This window comes from Notolepis coatsorum, assembly GCF_963971535.1.
Source record: "Notolepis coatsorum genome assembly, chromosome: 20".
Classification (NCBI taxonomy): domain Eukaryota; kingdom Metazoa; phylum Chordata; class Actinopteri; order Aulopiformes; family Paralepididae; genus Notolepis; species Notolepis coatsorum.
In genome coordinates this window covers 1,023,816-1,049,449 of record NC_140184.1, presented here as the reverse complement: position 1 = coordinate 1,049,449, position 25,634 = coordinate 1,023,816, and the positions used below count along the sequence as shown (strand labels likewise).

The 25,634-nt window shown below is 39.7% G+C and overlaps 1 protein-coding gene across 1 annotated transcript; it reads left to right on the top strand.

Moving 5' to 3' along the window:
• The first annotated feature begins 2,008 nt into the window (after positions 1-2,008).
• On the top strand, positions 2,009-25,148 carry nip7 (NIP7 nucleolar pre-rRNA processing protein). Its single transcript, XM_084337601.1, has 5 exons — positions 2,009-2,169; positions 2,663-2,749; positions 3,115-3,253; positions 20,839-20,979; positions 24,499-25,148. The coding sequence occupies exons 1-5, from the start codon at positions 2,114-2,116 to the stop codon at positions 24,616-24,618; spliced, it is 543 nt and encodes a 180-aa protein (XP_084193727.1). The 5' UTR covers positions 2,009-2,113; the 3' UTR covers positions 24,619-25,148.
• Positions 25,149-25,634: the final 486 nt, after the last annotated feature.

The window sequence follows — 25,634 nt, the reverse complement described above, 5'->3', positions numbered from 1 at the left end:
AACTGCAGGACATGTAAACAGTCAAGTTGCAGAACAACTGTTTGCACAAATGAGAAAGAACAATTACTTTTTAACGCAGCAACTAGCATCGACCCATCTGTTCCTGATGAGAAACATCCTAGAACACTTCAACAACAACAAAAACAAGAAGCGAATGGACAACATCAAAAAGTTATTTGGGACGACAGCGGTGGCAATAAACAGCTACCACCAGGCTGTATTGGGTACATTTTCTACTTGCACTTGCATTAAAGATATTTAATGCATTAATCCTGTTTTTAATTGATCTAGGAAATAATGTATAAATGTCTTCATTCATCAAGTTCACTGTTCCTTACTAAGCTGTGTTTGTCATCTGCTTACAGTGTCACAGGAAGCAGTCCTTGATCTATCACTGGAAGCAGCTCAAGGTGTGCTCCCTGAAGCGGGTTCAGGTCTGCCCCCAGCAATGACAAGTAAGTGGAATTGCATGCCTGGGTCCTTAGAAAGTCTTAAAATGTCTTAAATTCAAGTTTAGCCGCCTATTGACTGAAACCATGCATGATTTGTCCAATAATCTTATTAAACTGCCACCCACCGCCTTAAATAGTGAACTTCACTGTTCCTTGGTAAGCTGAAAACTTCACCCTGGACTCCGGTTTTCAAAGACCGGGGTTGCAGTGTAGCAAATCCCCGGTTGTGTGTGGCCGAACAGTGCAACTGCGCACATACAATCATGGTTATATTAAATCCAGCGCTCGTGTGGACTGGGCCTAACTTGCCTGCCATTACGTTGCGTTCTGAAAAGCGAAACTGACCCTGAAAACGAAACGAAAATGGCCCTGTGTGTAACTGCAGCCGTCTCTGTGCTAACAGTCACGTTTTTAGTACGAGAAGACAAGACAAAACTTCTTTCTCTGGTCTGCATCCCCTTAACAATTGTGTGTATTGAGCCGTACTGTATTGTACGGTACCCATTCTGCAATCTTGTTGAAATAAAGTTTTCATTCACACTCAAAATCTGTGTTCATTTTTTATTTTGCATACTAATGTTCTGTGTCTTGAGTCGTACTTGTATTGAAAAACTGATTTTATATGTCTGAGGAGAAGACCGGTACTCATCATCTTCGTCTCCACAAAAAGAAAAATTACATGTGAAGTATGTTGTGTGCCAGGTTCAAACAGTGCTGTATATGTACAGTTTATTCCTACTCCTATCCAAGCTCCGGGAGGGTCATCAAAGAGAAGTCGGGTCATCAAAGAGAAGTCGCCTATTCTCAGTCCTTGCCCCACAATGGTGGAATGAACTACTACCCACCCCAGTTAGTTAGGACAGCCGAATCCCGTCTAAACTCTTTCGCCGTCGACTAAAGACTCACTACTTCAACCATTATCTAAATAAAAAAAATCTAACCCTAACTAACCTTACTGTCATGCACTTGTCCTAATAAACTAACCTACACTGTAGCACTCAACACTTTATGAACATTGTTACTGAGACGAAAGTTAAGTTTACTCTATTATTACTAGATCTGGTATGTCATAAATGTCTAGATGTACACTTTATGAACATTGTTACTGAGACGAAAGTTAAGTTTACTCTATTATTACTAGATCTGGTATGTCTAGAGATGTAACATTACTGTCTATGTACACATCATGTCTAGATGTACACTTTATGAGCATTGTTACTGAGACGAAAGTTAAGTTTACTCTATTATTACTAGATCTGGTATGTCTAGATGTAACATTACTGTCTATTTACAAGTTTACTCTATTATTACATGTCATAAATGTCTAGATGTAACATTACTGTCTATGTACCTATGTAAACGAGACGAAAGTGAAGTTGAAAATGGTGCGCAGTAGTGCAAATACTTGTCCAGACCACTAATACTTGTCCAGACCGCCTCCAACCCGTCCAGCCTGGCTCTGCGGCTCTGCAGATACCCCCTATTGGAGTGAGAGGCTTCTCCGGCGCCGCAGCTGGACCCTACTCGAAGAAGAAGCAGCAGTTCCGTTTGAAAACCCCACAGCTTCCCGTCGGACCCACGTTTCTAATCTACACCCGGGACATAAACATCCATCCAAACATCCATTATATCACATCATAACTGCTCGCTGAACTCTCACGATGAGGCCACTGACAGACGAAGAGACGAAAATCATGTTTGAGAAGCTTTCTAAATAGTGAGTGAAGAATAACACGTGTTTCAGCCTGAGCCTACTGCATCATGAGGCGTGCTAAGCTAATGCTGCTAGCTGCTGTGTTGCTGCCAGCCTGTCTGACTGACCATGAATGAATGAAAACTTTATTAACAGATTGCAGAATGGGTACCATCATCATGTCTTCTCTCTGTCTGACCATCATCATCATCATCATGTCTTCTCTCTGTCTGACCATCATCATCATCATCATGTCTTCTCTCTGTCTGACCATCATCATCATCATGTCTTCTCTCTGTCTGACCATCATCATCATGTCTTCTCTCTGTCTGACCATCATCATCATCATGCCTTCTCTCTGTCTGACCATCATCATGTCTTCTCTCTGTCTGACCATCATCATCATCATCATGCCTTCTCTGACCATCATCATCATGTCTTCTCTCTGTCTGACCATCATCATCATGTCTTCTCTCTGTCTGACCATCATCCTCATGTCTTCTCTTTTCTCCCTCAGCATTGGTGAAAACATCAAACTCCTTGTTGATCGTCCTGACGGTACTTACTGCTTCAGGCTCCACAACGACCGCGTGTACTACATGAGGTAATCTGTCTGTATTATTTATTATTCGTGTACTACATGAGGTATGTTTTGTATTTATTACCAGAGCACACATACATCTGCAGCAGTTTGTCATGAACTTACTTCTAGCCCTGGTGCCGTGGTCATGCCAGGATGCGATTTCTTTTTTTTATTATAAAAGTGCAAGCATGGTTTCCCTGGAGGACAAACGCAGTGAATCTGTGATCAATAACTTTAGGAAAGTCTGCATAATGTATTGGACAGAGAGATGCAGCCATTGAGACTTTATGACTGGAGTTAAATCTCGACTTGAATGCATGAAAACAGTCCCTCTGACTGAGAGAGCTATACTGTATCATCAACCCCCTGATTATCTGCACCTTCAGTGAGAAGATTCTGAAGTTGGCTACGAACATTGCGAGAGACAAGCTTGTTTCTGTTGGAACCTGCTTTGGAAAGTTCACCAAGACCCAGAAGTTCCGCCTGCACATCACTGCTCTGGACTTCCTGGCTCCCTATGCAAAGGTAAACATACCATGTGACATCATCATCACGTGTAGCCAGTCGTAGGGATGGGGACCGAATCCGGTACTTTTAGGGCTACCGACCGAATCACGTCGGTACTACCGAGTACCGATTCATGTGAGATCAGCCGGTGCCACATTTAGGTACTGTTAACATGGCTGTACGCTAAGCTTTTTCACTAGGGGCACACTTGCCCCTAAATGAGAAATTTAGGGGTACAGAATATTTTTTAGGGGCACATTTTTAAATAACAATTTTACCATTATAGTGCAAAAAAATATGTTCCTCCTGCCTCATTACTGTGGTCCTTTTATTTAACATTTAAGTGCGTTTGTTTTCAGGTTTGTATCTTTTATAATGATAAGTCAAGATAGACTGCGCTCACAAAATATAACACTGGGTGCTGAAATCCCGTGGAGTATATTAGAAAAAGAAAGCAATACGCTTGGACCAGCACTCACATATTTTGATTATTTAATGGCAGCCTGAAACAAACATGTTTCGGAACAATTTATGTTCCTTCCTCAGTGTTGATGGCTAGCAAATGTTCTCACCGACAATAATGTTTATATACCAAGCAAAGCAGGAAGTGACGTCATCCACAGGTGTGTTGAGAGTTGCTATAAGGTCGAATTTGACCCAGGGAGTACTTTGATGCCAAGAGTCCATTCTTAAGTCAAAATTACCACAATATAGAAATAATAAATGTAGATATAAAATATATAAACATAAAATTGTTGTTATACTAGAAACAAAAATAACATCTAGTATGTATGGCTAGATAGATACACTCTAATGCCTTATTCATTTTAAAGGGGAACAAACAGGAAAAAACAGGAAATAACATCACCACTTCGGTGTACTTGAGGTTGTTGGTCAACTCACCTCTAAACAGGTTGTTGGTCAACTCACCTCCAACTACACCTGTTCGGTGTGTCTAAGGTTATTAGTCTTACGAATGGCTCTTTGAAATAGATCTATAGTCTAATCATTAATACTCCCTTATATACTTAGATACTTGTTGCTTAAATAACCAGATGCCCTTATTTGTTGGGCTAAATGGATCTTACTCATATTTACTGAACCAGGCTCACCCTTCATACATCATTCTAAAGATACTAAAACAAAGCTAAAACATGAACTAATAATCGGCCTTAATGGGAAAGGTATTTAAAGGAAGCAGGTCAAAACGTTCTCTTCATTCATCCCTCTTGGTTCTATACAGTTAAAGAGGTGAATATAATAACACTCCCTTTGCAATAGTAGCTTATGCCTGTCACCTCCCCTGGCGGACCTATGAACTAACTCTAGACCCATATAACGGAGATCTTTGACAGCATGCTTGCAAGTCTTGAAGTGTCTAGCTACCGCCGATTTGACGTCTGAATTTCTGATTGAACACTTATGTTCACTGATTCTTAATTTGAATGGTCTTGTTGTTTTGCCTACATATGAAAAATCACAAGGACATTTCAGCAGGTATACTATGTTGGAGGAATTGCAGGTAATACGTCCTTTAACCGGTATCCGTTTGCCCGTTTTTGGGTGTGTATAACTTTTGTCTTTGATCATCCCTTGGCAATGTACACAAGATTGACAGGGAAAATTCCCATCTGGGATGTTAGACATAAAGTGAGTCGGTTTTATTATGGGAAAATCCGTTTTCACAAGCAGATTTGAGAGATTCGCTTGTCTTTTGTAGTAGTAATTGGGCGAATGTTGAAACGCCGTTCCGATTAGAGGATCAGACTGTAAAATATGCCAGTATTTATTAACAATGGTACGTATGTCTCTCGTAATCGGGCTGTAAGTAGACACAAAGGCTACTTTATCTGAGTGTACCTTATTCTTCTTAGGGGCCAGTAACGAGGATCTGTCAATCTGCTGAGTTTTGCGCAGGGCCTTAGATGTTAAAATATCACTGTATCCTCTGTCGTGAAAATTCTCCGTAAGGTTTCGGCTTGGGCCTTGAATCTGACCTCCGTGTCGCAGATTCTCTTGTAACGGAGTATTTGGCTGAAAGGTAGACTATTTTTTAAAGCCAGGGTATGGTAGCTAGAAAAATGGAGAAACGAATTTCTGTCTGTCTCTTTTTTGAAGACCTCTGTATGTAATGAAGTCCCACTTGGGGCTTTGTTGATTAAGACGTCCAAAAAGGGTAGCGATTGCAAATCGAACTTCAAAGTAAATTTTATCGTTAATCTACAAGAGTTGAGATATTCAAGGAAGTCATGAAGCTCAGACGATGTACCTGACCAAATAAAAAACAGGTCATCTATATAGCGCATGTAGGATTTGACGTGTTTCACAAACGGGTTATTTTTAAAAACATGTTCTAGTTCAAATTTGGACATAAAAAGATTAGCTAGGTTCACTGCGGCTGGCGAGCCCATGCTGAGTCCTCTGTTCTGCAAATAATATGTATCTTGAAATCTAAAGTAATTCCTCGTAAGCACTAGATCAGCTAGTCTAACTAGCGCGTCTGTGGAGGGGAGTGATTCTGCTCTCGAGTTTAAATAAAAACTCAGTGCGTCTAACGCATCAGCATGTGGAATGCTAGGGTACAGGCTGACTACATCCATGGTAACAAGAAAGTCTGTGGGACTAATATTACAGGCCAGAAGCCCACTCAGAAAGGAAGTAGTGTCTTTTAAATACCCGCGTTGTGAAGAGGCCAGATCCTTAATATGTGCGTCTATATATTGCGAAATTTTCTCTGTGGCAGAGCCTATGCCGGAGACTATCGGTCGACCTGGAGGGTTAACTAGATCCTTGTGGATCTTGGGTAAGGTGTAAATGATAGGCGTAATTGGCTGCTCTACAAACATAAATTTAAATTGATTTTCAGTGATTACTTCAGCTAATCTGAGGCTTTTTAGGACTGTTTTAATTTCCGTAGAAAATCGGAACACTGGATCTGAATTTAACTGGGTATACACCTCAATGTCGTTCAATTGTCTCATAATCTCAGTCACGTACGTACTCTTATTTTGGAGAACAATTCCTGCACCTTTGTCAGCTTTTCTAAAAATTAAATCGTCTTTTTCCATGAGTTCCTTGAGCGCTCTCGAGTCTCGACTCTGATTCCAGTAAATTAGGGTAAAGCTGGGCCTTGTGGCTGGTATCACATAAATTCATGACCTCATTCTGTACCAGTCTACAAAAAGTATCCACTGAAGGTGGGTTAAGATGGGGTACAAACAAGCTACGTGGCTTAAATACTTTACTAGTAGGCAAAGAGTGGGTATCAGGCTCTGTTTCTGCATCCACAACCACATTTTCAGGCACGTTTATGTTAGTAACATATTGGGTTCTGTTAACTATCCCTCTGGCATAAAAGGCTTTCAACTTAATATTGCGAAAAAACTTAAAAAGCTCTACCTTGGTAGTAAAAGAGTCCACCCTCCGTGCCGGGACAAATGATAACCCTTTCGACAGTACTGTATGATGCAAGTCGCTCAATTGTGTGTTAGAAATATTCACTAGGTTGGATGTGGACGTGGTCCTCATCTCCGAAACCGTTGGCCTCTTTCTCTGGCTCCTCCGCGTCTTATTTTTCATATGTAGGCAAAACAACGAGACCATTCAAATTAAGAATCGGTGAACATAAGTGTTCAATCAGAAATTCAGACGTCAAATCTGCGGTAGCTAGACACTTCAAGACTTGCAAGCATGCTGTCAAAGATCTCCGTTACATGGGTCTAGAGTTAGTTCATAGGCCCGCCAGGGGAGGTGACAGGCATAAGCTACTATTGCAAAGGGAGTGTTATTATATTCACCTCTTTAACTGTATAGAACCAAGAGGGATGAATGAAGAGAACGTTTTGACCTGCTTCCTTTAAATACCTTTCCCATTAAGGCCGATTATTAGTTCATGTTTTAGCTTTGTTTTAGTATCTTTAGAATGATGTATGAAGGGTGAGCCTGGTTCAGTAAATATGAGTAAGATCCATTTAGCCCAACAAATAAGGGCATCTGGTTATTTAAGCAACAAGTATCTAAGTATATAAGGGAGTATTAATGATTAGACTATAGATCTATTTCAAAGAGCCATTCGTAAGACTAATAACCTTAGACACACCGAACAGGTGTAGTTAGAGGTGAGTTGACCAACAACCTGTTTAGAGGTGAGTTTTTTTTTTTTTTTTTATAAGTATTTTTATTGCACATTACTTTAGTTACATTCCATGTTGATGCACACATGCAATCTTATTTTTTTTTCTTGTTCAAAAACAATTGTCCAGCGGCATATAACAAAAAAATATTCAAAGTAAGAATAAACATTCTCTTTCTTTTGGCGGGTCCATACATACATATAAACAGGATAGTTAAATAAGCTAGATTTTTGCTGGGAAATAAAAAAAAAAAGAGACAAAAAAAAAATAAATAAAAAACAGAGCATTAGAAAAAGGCCAAAAGCCAAGACACCACAGAGATTGTACCTTCAGACATTGCTGTAATACGAGTAACATTTTGAACTTATATATCCTCTTCATCCTCCCTCAGACCCTTTAAGTAGTCCAACACCGGTCCCCATGTCGTATCAAACACCTTTCTCCGTCCTGTATTTTTAAATCTAAGCCTCTCTAAGCAGAGGGTCTCCCCCAGCTCTCTCATCCACATTTCAAATGAAGGTGCTGCATCCGACTTCCAAAGTCTCAAAATGAGCTTTTTAGCCAACACAGCACCTAGATATATCGTCCTTTTTTCATTTTCAGAGTACTTAGTGACACTATATCCCAAAATGGCCACTAGGGGGCAGGGTTCCCACTGTTTATTAAAAACTTTTGAATAAAAGTCAAATATATCAGACCAGAATGTGTGTAAGTTGGGACAAGACCAGAGTTGATGTGTAAGGGTACCATCTTGATTTTTACATTTGTTACACAGTGGTGATACGCTAGGATACATCTTATTCACTTTCACCTTTGAGTAGTGCAACCTGTGTATCACTTTAAATTGAATCAAGTTGATTCTAACATTTACAGAGCACCGGTGAATATTTGTAAGACATGTTTCCCAGAATTCCTCATTGAGGGGTATCCCCAGTTCTGACTCCCACTCAGTCCTATATCTTTCTGTGCTAACTATTACCTGATTGAAAAGTGTCTGGTATATTATTGTCACCGCCCCTTTACTACCTGGTCTAACATTAATTATATTTTCCAGTGCTTGATGCTGAGGAATGTCTGACCATGTATCTACATGAGTCCTTACGAAGTTCCGCATCTGTAGATAGCGGAAAAAATGTGTTGACGGTAAATCGTGTTTGACCTTCAGTTGCTCGAATGATAGGAACTGGCCCTCTTGGTACAAGTCCTTCAAGCTCCCTATACCCTTCGCCTTCCACTGAGCAAACCCTTGGTCCATAGTGGATGGCTTAAAGGCATGGTTATTACAGATTGGAGTGTCTGTATACATATTTGGGGCTTTCAAGTATGTTTTAATCTGTTTCCATACCTTCAAGGAGCTATGTACTATAAAATTCCCTTCATATAATGACTTGTTTATCTTGACAGGGCTATTCAAAAGGGCTAGGAGAGAGGTTCCCTGACAGGCTGCTCGCTCCATTGAGAGCCATGCAGGAGTGACCTCCTCCATGCCCTCCGTAAGGTTAGCACTTCTCCAGAAAGCCATATTGTTTAAATGTGCAGACCAATAGTAACATTTGAAGTCTGGAAGACCAAAGCCACCCTCATTTTTTGTTTTACATAAGTGTTTTTTGCTAATACGTGCAGCTTTATTCTGCCAAATAAAGGGGATTATAATCAAGTCTAATTTTTTGAAATACCGCTGTGGTATGAATACTGGAATTGACTGAAAGATGTATGTAAATCTCGGAAGAACCACCATTTTAATAGCGTTTACTCTCCCAACCAGTGACAGTGGGAGGGTCTTCCAAAAATCTATATTCTGTTTCAACTGTTTTATTTTTACTTTCCAATTCTCTTCCAGTAAGAGTTCAGGTTTTTTAGTAACGGTCACTCCTAGGTAAGTAAATCTATCTTTGGTAATCTTAAAGGGGATAGAGTTCAGTGAGGAGCTATCCTTATTTATTTGTATTGGCATTAATTCACTTTTATCCCAATTAATTTGAAAACCTGAAAGAGAGCCAAAATAATGAAACACTTCCATAATTGGAGGAAGGGACTCCTACGTATAACAAAATGTCATCTGCATACATTGATAAATGATGCTTTTGCCCTTTTATGGAGACAGGTGATATTCTAGGATGTTGTCGAATTTTTGTAGCTAGTGTTTCTATGACTAAATCAAAAAGATAAGGAGAGCATGGATCTCCTTGCCTTGTCCCACGGTATAGTGGAAACTGAGAGGAAATATCCTGGTTAGTAACTACACTTGCTGTGGGATGAGCATACAAAATCCGTATCCAGTCAATAAATACCTTCCCGAAACCAAATGCCTCTAGGGTCACATACATATATGGCCACTCGACCTGATCGAAGGCCTTCTGAGCATCCACTGAAATCACCACTGTCTCTGTATTGTGTTTCGTATAAAGTATATTGAATAACCGTCTTAAATTGTAATAAATATGTCTATTAGGAATAAAGCCTGTTTGATCCGGGTGCACTATCTTCTGAATGTGAGCTTTTAGCCGCTTGGCCAGAATCTTGCTAAGCAGCTTTGTTTCAATTTGAATCAGTGACACAGGTCTGTAAGATGATGGTTCTAACTCATCTCTGTCCTTTTTTTTAAATTAATGAAATATTTGCATTATACAGCGTTTGAGGTAGTCTACCATCCGATGCGGCATGTTTAAACATACGAAGCAGCAGCGGAGATAGTTCCTTAGAGTAGTGCTTGTAGAATTCTGCAGTAAAGCCATCAGGGCCAGGTGCTTTATTGTTCGGTAATTCTGTAATTGCCTCTACTATTTCTCCTATGGAGATGTCCCTTTCCAATGCAGCTTCTGCCTCGCCATCAAGCTGAGGTAGGTTTAATTCAGAGAGAAATGCCTTAATAGCATCAATGTCATGGTTGCCATTTGATGTATACAATTTTGAATAGAACTCCGTAAAACGTGCATTTATCTCTTTAGGGTCTGTAAGAACAGTGCCTGTGTCTGATTTTATTTTTAGTATTGCACGGGAAGCTTGCGCCTGTCTTAATTGACGTGCCAGCAGTTTCTGAGGTTTGTCACCTATTTCAAATTGTATCTGTTTTATCATATTCAATTGCTTATTGACCTGTGCAGATAAAATAGTATTGTACTCATCTCTTTGAGATACTATAGAATTCAGGATGTCGGGATCCGCAGAGACCCTGTACAGGTGTTCTAGTTGAGACACAGAATCATCCAACTCCACTAGTCTTTTTGACATTTGTTTTCTCCTACCTGCCACGTATGATATGATGCTACCTCTAAGCACTGCCTTGATAGCTTCCCACAGTGTTGAGTCATCCACATCCCCTGTATCATTTGTGTCTATAATGTCAGGTAGCCTAGCTGACATGTATTTTAAGAAACTCTTCTCTTTTAAGATTGTGTTGTCAAATCTCCAGGTGCGTTCCTTTCTATGTCTAGTGAACCTAACATCCAGTGACATGGGAGCATGATCACTTATCAGGATAGTATGGTATTGTGTGGACACAACATTGGATATCAGTTTAGAGTCTAACAGCATGAAATCAATCCTAGAATAGGATTTATGCACTGGAGAGAAAAAAGAGTACCGTAGTCTCTATTGGTAGGATTGCGTAGCCTCCATATGTCAACCAGGTTTAGATTGTGCATGGCACTTTTTAACACCTGTTCACGGATACCTTTGATGACTTTTTATCCAACACTGGGTCAATTACACAATTGAAGTCGCCACCCAATATAATATTTGTATTACCGATGTCAGGAATTCTATTCAGAACTGTCTCAAAGAAAAGTGGATCATCAAAATTTGGACCATACACGTTTATCAATGTTACAGGAACACAATTAAGTCTCCCTGATACAATTATAAATCTACCATTCGGATCCGCGATTGTGCATTCATGATCAAACGACACCCCTCTTGATAATAATAGCGACCCCTCTGGCCCTGGCCCCGAAGTTTGATTGAAATATTTGTGATCCCCATCCCATGCGTAACTTGTTCCTGGCTATATTCTTAATATGTGTCTCTTGAAGATATATCTCTATATTTAGAGGTGAGTTGACCAACAACCTCAAGTACACCGAAGTGGTGATGTTATTTCCTGTTTTTTCCTGTTTGTTCCCCTTTAAAATGAATAAGGCATTAGAGTGTATCTATCTAGCCATACATACTAGATGTTATTTTTGTTTCTAGTATAACAACAATTTTATGTTTATATATTTTATATCTACATTTATTATTTCTATATTGTGGTAATTTTGACTTAAGAATGGACTCTTGGCATCAAAGTACTTCCTGGGTCAAATTCGACCTTATAGCAACTCTCAACACACCTGTGGATGACGTCACTTCCTGCTTTGCTTGGTATATAAACATTATTGTCGGTGAGAACATTTGCTAGCCATCAACACTGAGGAAGGAACATAAATTGTTCCGAAACATGTTTGTTTCAGGCTGCCATTAAATAATCAAAATCTGTGAGTGCTGGTCCAAGCGTATTGCTTTCTTTTTCTCATCTTTTATGATGAACCAACTGAGAGTGTGTAAATCACTAATAGAACAAAAACAACAAACTGTGTGTGTGTGTGTGTGCGCACGCGCTTGTGTAGTGCTCCTTGAATGAGATCACCACAACACACACCATTGCATTAATCAGGAGGACAAGAAACTCTGCATACCTTGTTTCACAGTGAAAAGTGCTTTATAAATAAAATTAATTATTATTATTGTAAATAACCCCATGAAAGATTTATAATTTTTATGGGTAATTACCTGCTTCATATTTGTGATGTTACTGGTTTCAGGGTGTGCCTAAAGTGATCAATGTGTTGGGCCGTTTATAGAGATATATGCCAATTAATGTTTATGTATATCCGGGACTTTTTTTTTTATAAGAATTGAGAGGCCTACTACGGTATTTGTATATGTGACCTTTATTTTGAAAACCGTGTTGCGACGCAACCTTGTTTAAGTTTGCGCTTTTGACAGTGAAATGTTCAGTTGAACTTAGCTAGAAGGAAAGACTAATCAAAAAGGTTTATTTGACCCGTATGAGGCTCTTACGGTAGGACTTTGATTGTTTATAGAAGAGGAATGTAATACTATGCAAAACTAGAAATAAACAGTTGATTTTACCAGCAGTAAGTTGCAAGCCACTTTCATACGGGGAACCGTCACAATTATTAGTATTATCTTATTTGCATATTGTCTCATTATTAGATAGATAGATAGATAGATAGGTTGATACTTTATTGATCCCCGGAGGGAAATTTAAGTAGACAGTATTTCACGTCCTAATAGTGGGCTACTACTCACCTAATGCATGGCTGAACTGAACGTTCGAAGTGTCCGTGTCCCTGTCGATCATCACTGCCAGGTCCGACCACAAATACAATACTAACTAAATAAATCAATAACTCAACTGTATTTCATCATTCATAACAGCGTTTTTCAACTTTTTCTTAAAAGTAAATTTTTTTGTGAACAAATGTTTTTAATTTTTTTTGACATGACATACAAACATTTACAGTAGAAATCCACTATAAAACACATAAATGCTCTTACTCGTTCCCCCCCCCCCCCCCCCCCCCCACCGGACCCCCCTTGAATACATCCATTATTCCGTTTGATACCAAGGATTAATAGTTCATATAATGCTTTATCCTCTCCACCACTTCTGACCAGATTGCTATGCTGGCTTCATTAACACCTAGAATTAGTGCGGTAGATATATCTAGGTAAATCACATCAAGATAGGTACGAATCCATACCCTCCGGCACATTTTATCAGGTTATGGTCTCTTATCATCTCTCCACATCGGACGTGGTTGTCATAAGATGGACTGATATCCGCTCTGTTCTTCTTGCAGAGCAAAATTAGCGGCTTAAACTTATTGAAAGGAAGTTCACATTCTGTTTCGATTCGATTGTTCGCTAGGAATTATGGGATTTGGTGTTGGATGTATGGACTCTACCAGACGGGGACATGGTATTTAATCGCACGATAGACTACAACTACCAAGTAGAATAGCGTAACCCAGATTCACTTCACACGCAAATCTTTTTTTCCCCACACAGGCTATGGCAGTAAATTCATTCATTGCCGATTTTTTCATAGCATCGCGGCATTATGTCGCACTGTACAGCCCTGGTTGTAGGCTAATGTTTTACTATTTTTTACAATTAATTTAGGAGTGAAATGCGAATGAAGGGTTGAAATCACTACTCGCAAGGTTGCCCCCAAATATTATTTACCACTCGCACGGGCCAAATTAAGGGGCAATTTGCGATAATCTCGTCGCAGTGTACAGCCCTGCTGTACAAGAAAAAAAAGTGACGATTTGACTTGATTCAACAGTAAAGCAGTCGGGGGAATGGCGAGCCGAAAACGGTTGCAAGTGTTGTTACACTTTACAAAGCTAGATGCAGACAACGCTTGCTGCAATATTATATATTATTAATACATGAACAATGGTTGTCTCTCAGCGACCTGTGGCAGTGCAGAGCCAAGTTATAATGAATATTTTTTGGCACCGTTGGATCTCGCGTGAATCGATACTCTGTAGTACCGACGTGTTTCGGTAGGTACCTTTTTAAAAGTACCGAATTCGGTACCCATCCCTAGTATATATATATACATTCATACCAATTATTTGCCTGTTCTATTCTCCATCCATCTATCAGCCATTGCGACACTATATTATCATCACAGACATCCTGTTGGGGGATCGATCCCCTTTGAACGGCCCATCTGAGGTGTCTCTCCTCCACGCTGCCTGTGGTGCTTTTCCCCCTATTGCTAGGTTTTTAGTGAGTCGTTCCTCCTCTTCATTGGGGAAAGTCTGGGAGTGTGGCATATTTGGATTTTATGGTTTTTGTTTTTGATCTTTTGTGATGTTTCTTCTTGACTTGTAGAAGACTTGTACAGCCCATGGGGGCTGTGATCTCGGGCTATACAAATACATTTCACAGTCGAGAATGCAGCTGTGACCGCGTCGCCGACCGCCAAGAACCTTGGTGTTGTCCTCGACGACCAGTTGAACTTCTCTGCTCACATCGCAGCGACAACCAGAACCTGCAGATTCCTCCTGAGCAACGTCAGAAGGATACGCCCCTTCCTGACAAAAGAAGCCACCCAACTCCTCGTCCAATCAACAGTCATCTCCCGCCTCGACTACTGCAACGCACTGCTAGCTGGCCTCCCGGCCACTGCCACCAAGCCTCTTCAACTCATTCAAAACGCAGCGGCCCGCCTGATCTCAAACCTACCGAAGTCGGCCCATGTCACCCCACTTCTTAGGGACCTGCACTGGCTCCCCATTGCTGCACGTATCCGCTTCAAGGCCCTCGACCTAGCATACCGTGCGGCAAAGGGAACCGCTCCCGCCTACCTCCGGTCAATGGTCTCTAACTACACACCCTCAAGAACCCTACGCTCTGCATCTTCTGGCCGCCTCAGACCTACTCCTATCCAAGCTCCCGGAGGGTCATCAAAGTGAAGCCGCCTATTCTCGGTCCTTGCCCCACAATGGTGGAATGAACTACCCATCCCAGTTAGGACAGCCGAATCCCGTCCAATCTTTCGCAGTCGACTAAAGACTCACTTCTTCAACCATTATCTAAAATAAAAAAAAATAAAAAATCGAACCCTAACTAACCTTACTGTCATGTACTTGTCCTAATAAACTAACCTACACTGTAACACGCAACACTTTGATGAACATTGTTACTCAGCTGATAGCGTTGTGCCCTTCCTGATGACTTGTCGTACAGAACTTGTAAGTCGCTTTGGATAAAAGCGTCAGCTAAATGACTAAATGTAAATGTAAATTTGATTTGATTTTGATTTGATCCGGTTAACCAGTCATTTTAAATGAACGGAATATTATTATTTAACGGTTAAATGGTTAATTCAATTTTTTTTTACATATTATTTAGTATTAATTTAATAGGGTGAATGTGTACAAATGTTAAATAAAGTGAATTAAACACACAAGACATTCTCTACGTTTAGACTTATGAGTTCGAAGTTCGAACATGCGTGTATTTAACTGTCAATGGGGAACATTAGCCTAAGAATCAACAGTGATTATCAAAGGACTGGCTGGTTCTATGCTCTGCTTGGTGCCAGACTTTGTTGCCAGTTCTATTAAAGTCTGTATTAAAATAAAAAATATACCAGCTATCTGAGGAAATATACCCAATATATCAACTGTTGGCTAGTTAACAATGGAACAAATTAGTGATGCACCGATGTGAAAATTGTGGCCGATACCGATAACCGATATTAACACTTTCAGTGCCCAGCAGGGGGCGCACATTTAGTGCTTGAATGCCCACCATCCACTTGAATGTTAGCATTAATATCGCCTAATCTATGTGTTGTGAAGGGCCAGATTAAACCGAATATATATATTTATTTATATATATATATTTAATTGTATTTGTATATTCTCTAATATTCCCTGATATCCCTTGTATATTCCTTGTACAATATGCATTGAATATCCATTCTAGCCTACTGAACATCCCATAATAGTCTCCATTCTACTATTGGTCGAGACCTTGGTGCCAGGCTGCCATACCCCTCAGACCCAGTTCAAACGTACCGCTCAACATGTACGAACAAGTCCTAGTTCCGCGTAGGAATCTGGCTACCGCACCACTAATGGGACTATTTGTTCATAGTGCGTATATATACTGCGCTACTAAAGTAGGACTTCCTTTTCAGTCCAGTTTCTTACCCTCCAATAGAGTCACAGACGTAAAGCCTCCCCGCGACGCCACGTGTGGGAGTAAGGCCAAGTTCGGCTTACCATCGGTATTGAGACATTGTGTATATTAATATTTGAATAGTCATATTTAGCACTATATCGTCGAGTTGGACGTAGTCTATTAAGCTAATAATAGTCTGTTAATATATAGTGCTTCGTGCGGTGAGAATACTACCGTAGTCAGTACCCCATCGTTTCGGGCAGAGAACTGGCTGCTTATCCAGGGTGGTTGACCCCACGTGAAGCTGCACCCGAGGAGCCCCAGAGCCGACGAGCGAGTGGACCTGCATACCGGATTATTCTACCGACGACAGCCCGCCTTCCCAGGCACGGATTATGCTTTGTATACGTTGATTATTCCATGGATAAAGACCCCCGACACTGCCGTGTGTTGGAACCCCCCCCCCTGGAGAGGACGCAAGGTGAGGAGACGCTCTGCAAGACGAGGTCGCTTCACGTCTCTCCTCCGTGGACCGGAGGACGCCGGCCCACAAAGAGTCCATCTGCTTTCATCTGTGGTCCAAGGATCGCCGGCGCATTGAACGGCACTACAGTGGGTTCACCTGGGATACCCTTGGCCGGATGAGGCAGCCGGATTCTACCCCCCCCCCCCTTCCTACTCCTGTCGGCTTACAAGCGACCGGATTAACCCCCCCTAGTGTATCCAATATATAATCATTCAAGTATCATTGCTGTTATTCCTTAACTATTCCAGGTCGTATATGTACCACCTGCGCCTTCAGAGATTGGACATTCTCTATTGATATACCGACGAATACTCTTGCCATAAAAGTGCATACTAATTCCCATTCATAAATGTGATTGATTTGATTAAGTGCTTGCTCTACACACCATCGCTGTGTAGAAATAAAGACCTATTTCTAATTCGTACATTTGTGTTGGATCCGTTTCATCTACGTGACAGTGTTCATCATAATATATTTATGCCGAGTACTGGGTGGCCGAATATTAAGTACAAAGGTAGTGGTAGTAAGTATCATATCTAGTAATACAGTCAGGGAATTGTACCCCTCAGTTACACTATGTTTTAAATTATGGCTATGTGTCTAATCTGCCCCTCGCTTATCAATGACTCATTTCCAGTCAACATTGTCGAAGCGGATTGTTTTTTTATCGGTTCATTTCCGTTTAATAGCATTTTGAAAAGCCCTCGTTTTCAAGGGGGAAAAAAAGATTCCATGATAATCGCCCTGTACTGTAATATTCTAGAACGTTGTCATTTTCCGGCCTATTTATGAATAGTTTTCAAATAAACGCTAGATTATCGATAGTATATGTGTACGTGTGCACTAGGGCTGTCTTAAATACTTCGAAGCTTCGAAGCTTCGTTCGATGGCACAAGCTTCGAACATAAAAAAAATATCGAAGTTTATAAAAAAAAAAAAAATCTAATTTTAATTTTTACTTCAGTGTGTGTGTGTGTGTGCATGGGGCCATTGGGTGGGGCCGGGGGACAAATACACTGGAGGAAAGTAACCCAGCTTAGCACTGCCCAAATTATATCATCACTATTGCCTGTTTGAAGGATATCATCCTCAAACACATATGCACTACCTACACGCCTATTCTCAGTCCTTGCCCCACAATGGTGGAATGAACTACCCACCCCAGTTAGGACAGCCGAATCCCATCCAATCTTTCGCCGTCGACTAAAGACGCACTTCTTCAACCATTATCTGAAATAAAATAAAAAAAAATTAAATAAAATAAATCTAACCCTAACTAACCTTACTGTCATGCACTTGTCCTAATAAACTAACCTACACTGTAACACGCAACACTTTGATGAATATTGTTACTCAGCTGATAGAGTTGTATCCTTCCTGATGACCTGTCATACAGAACTTGTAAGTCGCTTTGGATAAAAGCGTCAGCTAAATGACTAAATGTAAATGTGAATGTAAATGCCTTGTAGAATTCCACACATAAGAAAGAAAGATACTGGGATGAATAAACAAAATAGGAAATAAAATGTAGAAATGCATGCAATACATAAATAAATATGAATCTCCATATATGAAATAGAACATTTAGATAAGGTGCTACTGAGATGTTTTGGTGAGTTCTTTGTTTTTTTGTGGAAGTAGCCCTTCTTAAAAATGCATGAACATTCACTGATAATTGGTCTGTAGTGGAGTCTACAAGGTCTACATTGCCGGACCATGTTGAATCCGGACCTTGTAGACTGACATAATTCTGTGCATAGTTTAGTCTACACGGGTCATATTTCAAATAATCAAAATCTTACTTCATTCATCTTAAACATTCTTGATTTGGGGGATTGGTAGTTCCCATGAAATCTGAAGTTGTTTTAAAACAACAGCGATCCACCTTGAATTAAATCACACAGTCACGAAAGGGGCTACTTAATTCATTAATCCAATCCACTTTATTTATAGAGCACATTTAAAGACAACAAAGTTTACCAAAGTGCTGTACAAGTCCCACAACATAAGATAAAAAAATAAAATAAAAAATATTATAAAAAAAAAAAAATGTATTCGAAGCTTCGAATTAAAATCGAAGCTCTGCCCCGAAGCTTCGATTGCCAAATTTTTTTTGAAGGTCAGCCCTAGTGTGCATGCTGGTGCCACGAGCTGAAATCGATTCTCTCAGTTCCTGATCGCTCTTACAGTCAAACAGCCATATCACATATAGGGGAAAAGCTTATATCTCCGTGAAAACAGGTCTGATTATCCTAAGACTGGTAAAATAGATTCCTTACCTTAGATCAGATTAGTGTTGTCACGATACTGGAATTTCGACTTCGATACGATACCTTGAAAAGTATCGATACTTTTTACCATTTCGATACCAAAAACAAAAAAAAAAAAAACAAAAAAAAAATATATATATATATATTTTTTTAAACAAATTTAGCTTTTTTTGCTGGTTGATTCTCCTCAGCTTCTCTCTGGTACTATAAGAGAAGATAAATATAACACTTTTAAAACCCTTTGTTTATCTTTAGATAACACATTTAAAAATAACTGTTCATCTCACTTCAATCATTTTTATTGCAAATGCAGAACATGGTATTTTCTCAAGCAGACAGATGTAAACACTGTAATCTGTGTTGCATGTACCTGACAAACTGAACTGTTTGTATTACAGTTAGTAACAGTTTCGATTTTTATTTAGAGAGAGAGAGAGAGACTATGCTCGGAGCATTTTAGTAACGTTACATTTTCAACAAGATTGCTGCTATTTAAACACTTGATGGAAACGGGGTAACGTTAACCTTATGTCGACTGTAGTATTGTATGACCTCGACATAACGTTTAACCGTTAACGTTACTCCGTTTCCATGCAGTAATTATAACGGTGGCCAGCTAAGCTAACGGAGCTAACGCAGTAGCTAACGTTAGCTGGTAGCTGTAACGTTACAACGAATCAGCTGTTGATATTATGCGCCATCAGTAGACAACGTATCATGTATTAAACTAGAGTTAATGGTTTAATGCTTCAGTCACAGTGACGTTGAAAGAGCAGCTGTCACGAACCTCTTTCATTTCTTTATGGAGATCCGCGCTGGCACTGCTAAAATGTTTATTTACAAACAGACGGCTCTGTGAGGGGGAGGGCTGGAGCAGGCGGACGGGCAAGCGCGCTCTGAACAGCGTGTCAACAACTTGCTGTAGAACACTCGCCAGCTGGTACCGATACTGCAGAAAGTATCGGTATTTCGGGAAATGAGTATCGAAGCCGTTTTAAATATTCAGTATCGATATGTATCGATACTTCGATATTTTTGACAACACTAGATCAGATGGTATCCAAATGGATTATTCCAATTCCTGATCGCCATTCCAAAAATCTATCCTTTTATTGATACAACGCGTATACTGTAAAACACATATTACACGCTGTGCTGAGGGTCCAGAATGAATCTGATCGGCTCCGGTTACATGCGTGAGAAGTAAAATGTGGATTCTGGAGTTTTTTTTTCTCATCCATTTTCATTGAGTCCAATCCAAAAGGGTGCATTACCATCTGGGAGACGATAGGGGGCGCTTTTTTCACATCTGAGCACCTGGTGGGGCAGGTTTACCAACGGTAGACTCGGTTGATGAAATGTGAATTCAGATCGCTAATAATAAAAAAAAAATAAAAAATCTCGTGATGGGCATTCAGGGGGCGGGCTGATAACCCGAGATATCTCGTGATGGGCATTCAAAGTGTTAATATTGCTGTTCTGGCCGATACCGATATTTACCGATGTCGATATCTCGGTATAGAAAACACTTTTTTATGATAATCAAATAAAGAGCTATTTTCCAAACCGCATTTTTTTTTTTTTTTACTTTTGTAACTTATTTTCAGAAATGACTGATATTTTGAAACTATTTAAGGCCAAAACATGTAAAAAAAAAATAAGAAAATAAAAAACATGTACAAAAAAAAGAAACAAATTAATTTTTTTTTTATATAGGCCCTATCTTGATATCGGACCGATACCGACGTGTAAAAAAAAAATAAAACTGCCATATCGGCCGATATATCGTGCATCACTAGAACAAATTGCAGATGATTCTGATACCCGAGGTAATTTTAAATGATGGGTCTAAAGGAGGAGATGATGATTCCATACATGGCACCGGTGTGCGTTCAGGCTACAGTGATGTGATGACCCTTCCTTCTTTTATAGTTTCCTTGATTAAGTGTTTTTCATGTTCAGTTCAAGGTGTGGGTAAAACCTGGAGCGGAGCAGTCCTTCCTCTATGGGAACCATGTGCTGAAGTCGGGTCTGGGTCGGATCACGGAAAACACCATGCAGTACCAGGGACTGGTGGTCTACAACATGGCTGATGTCGCCCTGGTGAGTCACCCAATATCAATATGTTGCAATATATGCTCATGGAACATCATGTTTGATAATATAATTGATGTCCACTACATGGGAAGTGTGATACAGTGTCAAAATTAAACTAATTGTCAATTAATATTTTCAAATAGTAGTGAAAATGTAAAAAATTTCTTTATCATTTAGACAAGAGAATTGTGTATAATGAGTAATCAATAACATATACAGAGTAGGGCTGTCCCCGACTAAGGATTTGGATGGTCGACTATCATTGGCCAAAATTTGCCGTTAGTCGACTATTGGTCGACAAAAAAAAGTATAATATTTTGATTCTTCTTTTTTTTTTTTTTTTTACATTTTTTGAATTTTTTTATCATTCATTTGGGCTGTGGGGGTGCTTAATGTCTGAAGGAGTCGACTGAAGGCTTCTCGTCCTCTGCAAAAGCATGCAATTGGTCCACTGATGGATACATCTTGATATTTGTCTAGTCTAGTGTGTTCATTAGATGGGTGAAATCCTCTTTCAGTGCCTCTGTGCCTGTTTTCGTAGGCAGTTAGCCTCTGGTATTAGCGTTAGCCACGCTTCTAGGCCTCTTTTCTTTTGGAAAGAATGATACAAAAAAAAAATATATATATATATATATATATATATATAAATTAAATATATATATTTTTTTTTATATATATATATTCGACTAAGAGGTTGGCCAGTCGACTACGGCTCCTTTCGACCGATTAGTCGACTAATCGACTAATAGGGGTCAGCCCTAATACAGAGTGAGTTTATATAGTGGTTATTGGTGCTGGCACTGCAGGCAGGAGATCAAGAGTCAAGATTTTTATTTGTCATAATTCAAATAAATATTATGCTCTGTTAAACGGAGTTACAGCGTACAATGAAAATCTGACTTTGCTAGTCCCCCCATCATACATAATATTAGAATATACTAGAATACAAAATATTATGAAAAAGTGTAACGCTAAAATAAAGATGAATAAAGTATCAAATAAGGCCTGAGTAACAGTGTTGCACATTCAGTCCATGGGATATAAAGTGCACTATGCATTGTTGCAAATATTGCAAGAAATGGTAGTGGAGGTGACTCTGATGTCACAGCAGCAGTCATTTCAGTCAGTGAGGTCACAGCAGCAGTCAGTGAGGTCACAGCAGCAGTCAGTGAGGTCACAGTGAGGTCAGAGTGTCTGTGTAGCGTTCACAGTTCAGTCAGTCAGTCAGTGAAGTGACTTACTAGTAGATGACTTTACATAGAGGCCAGGCTGCTAGTTTACTAGTAGATGACTTTACATAGAGGTAAGACTGCTAGTTTACTAGTAGATGACTTTACATAGAGGTAAGACTGCTAGTTTACTAGTAGATGACTTTACATAGAGGTAAGACTGCTAGTTTACTAGTAGATGACTTTACATAAGGTAAGACTGCTAGTTTACTAGTAGATGACTTTAGATAGAGGTAAGACTGCTAGTTTACTAGTAGATGACTTTACATAGAGGTAAGACTGCTAGTTTACTAGTAGATGACTTCACATAGAGGTAAGACTGCTAGTTTACTAGTAGATGACTTTACATAGAGGTAAGACTGCTAGTTTACTAGTAGATGACTTTACATAAGGTAAGACTGCTAGTTTACTAGTAGATGACTTTAGATAGAGGTAAGACTGCTAGTTTACTAGTAGATGACTTCACATAGAGGTAAGACTGCTAGTTTACTAGTAGATGACTTTACATAGAGGCCAGGCTGCTAGTTTACTAGTAGATGACTTTACATAGAGGTAAGACTGCTAGTTTACTAGTAGATGACTTTACATAGAGGTAAGACTGCTAGTTTACTAGTAGATGACTTTACATAGAGGTAAGACTGCTAGTTTACTAGTAGATGACTTTACATAGAGGCCAGGCTGCTAGTTTACTAGTAGATGACTTTACATAGAGGTAAGACTGCTAGTTTACTAGTAGATGACTTTACATAGAGGTAAGACTGCTAGTTTACTAGTAGATGACTTTACATGGAGGTAAGACTGCTAGTTTACTAGTAGATGACTTTACATAGAGGTAAGACTGCTAGTTTACTAGTAGATGACTTCACATAGAGGTAAGACTGCTAGTTTACTAGTAGATGACTTTACATAGAGGCCAGGCTGCTAGTTTACTAGTAGATGACTTTACATAGAGGTAAGACTGCTAGTTTACTAGTAGATGACTTCACATAGAGGTAAGACTGCTAGTTTACTAGTAGATGACTTCACATAGAGGTAAGACTGCTAGTTTACTAGTAGATGACTTTACATAGAGGTAAGACTGCTAGTTTACTAGTAGATGACTTCACATAGAGGTAAGACTGCTAGTTTACTAGTAGATGACTTTACATAGAGGCCAGGCTGCTAGTTTACTAGTAGATGACTTTACATAGAGGCCAGGCTGCTAGTTTACTAGTAGATGACTTTACATAGAGGTAAGACTGCTAGTTTACTAGTAGATGACTTTACATAGAGGTAAGACTGCTAGTTTACTAGTAGATGACTTTACATAGAGGTAAGACTGCTAGTTTACTAGTAGATGACTTCACATAGAGGTAAGACTGCTAGTTTACTAGTAGATGACTTCACATAGAGGTAAGACTGCTAGTTTACTAGTAGATGACTTTACATAGAGGCCAGGCTGCTAGTTTACTAGTAGATGACTTTACATAGAGGTAAGACTGCTAGTTTACTAGTAGATGACTTTACATAGAGGTAAGACTGCTAGTTTACTAGTAGATGACTTCACATAGAGGTAAGACTGCTAGTTTACTAGTAGATGACTTTACATAGAGGTAAGACTGCTAGTTTACTAGTAGATGACTTCACATAGAGGTAAGACTGCTAGTTTACTAGTAGATGACTTCACATAGAGGCCAGGCTGCTAGTTTACTAGTAGATGACTTTACATAGCGGTAAGACTGCTAGTTTATTAGTAGATGACTTCACATAGAGGTAAGACTGCTAGTTTACTAGTAGATGACTTTACATAGCGGTAAGACTGCTAGTTTACTAGTAGATGACTTTACATAGCGGTAAGACTGCTAGTTTATTAGTAGATGACTTTACATAGCGGTAAGACTGCTAGTTTATTAGTAGATGACTTCACATAGAGGTAAGACTGCTAGTTTACTAGTAGATGACTTTACATAGCGGTAAGACTGCTAGTTTACTAGTAGATGACTTCACATAGAGGTAAAACTGCTAGTTTACTAGTAGATGACTTCACATAGAGGCCAGGCTGCTAGTTTACTAGTAGATGACTTTACATAGAGGCCAGGCTGCTAGTTTACTAGTAGATGACTTCACATAGAGGTAAGACTGCTAGTTTACTAGTAGATTACTTTACATAGAGGCCAGGCTGCTAGTTTACTAGTAGATGACTTCACATAGAGGTAAGACTGCTGAAACTTGAAAGTGAAATATCCATTTAAGCAATCTTGGGTGGTCTGGGCTGCTATAGAAACAACCTGCTAAACGCACCTTCCTCCTTTGCCAGGGTTTCGGCGTTGCGGCCAAGTCCACCCAGGAGTGCCGGAGGGTGGACCCCATGGCCATTGTGGTGTTCCACCAGGCCGACGTGGGGGAGTTCATCAGGAGCGAGGACACGTTGACATAGAGACGTTCTGCGCTGGCTTTTGTGTTCATGAACTGGACTGTGGACCCGCCTCCCTCCTGACATCACGAGTCGGTGACGGGGAGAGCAACAGCCTCCCTATTAACTCATCTCAAACCCCGCCCTCTCTTCTCAATCCTCCAGTGGTGATTGGAGGATCAAGAAGAGGGCATCTTTGAGATAGGAAGCGTCACGAGGGACATCTGTCAAATGGAATGGACAGGTGTAAAAAGAAATGTTTTTTTCCTAACAAATCATTTGTCAGTCAGTGAATACTTTACATTTCTAATGAAATCTTGTCAAAATGGTTAATTTTGTCCTTTTTTATTTTGTAAATTAAATATTTTTGTCAGCCAATACATACTTTTTATTTCAGATTTTGGGTCAGGTCACTGCACCAGAAGCTGCTGTCAGATTACAGATGCACATATATATATACACAGTGTATAATACACATCTTGAATAATTCCTTTGACTTTGGTAATAATAAACAGACTTGAGAGTTCTTCTGACGTACCTCAGGTATTTAGAAATAACCAGAGCCCCCTTTCATTTCACAAGGCTCAATGGCACAGCATCTTTGTGTAGTTCTGTCTTCCAGCATGGCCGCCTGTAACCTAGCAACAACCATTATTTGTCTGTACATGGTAATGGAAGAGACAACAGTTGCTATGTGCAAAACAACGGTTACGTGTTGATGTATGATAAATATATCAACATCATTTGGCGTTTTATTATTGGATCTCAAACAAGTCACAGTGACATCATGCTTTTCCAGTGTTGTGCCCGCTCTACCACTGCACAGAAATTAGGCATTTTCTTTTTAAAGTGGTTACCGATGGTTACAGGCAGCCATGCTGGAAGAAGGAACTACACAAATGTTCCATGCAAGGCCTGAGTCTATTCCAGCATGGAGTTCTGTTCTATACTTGGATTGCAACATTTTCGGAACAGTCATAAGGTGGAAGGAAACCTTCCATGGGAATTCAATTCATTAATACAAGTAAAATATAGGCGTT

Bases quoted from the DNA above. Each gene is read 5' to 3' on its own strand.
- nip7 (XM_084337601.1), top strand. From the start codon at position 2,114: ATGAGGCCACTGACAGACGAAGAGACGAAAATCATGTTTGAGAAGCTT. The intron at 3,254-20,838 runs GTAAACATACCA...TTTCATGTTCAG, and splicing joins TCCTGGCTCCCTATGCAAAG to TTCAAGGTGTGGGTAAAACC. The intron at 20,980-24,498 runs GTGAGTCACCCA...CTCCTTTGCCAG, and splicing joins ACATGGCTGATGTCGCCCTG to GGTTTCGGCGTTGCGGCCAA.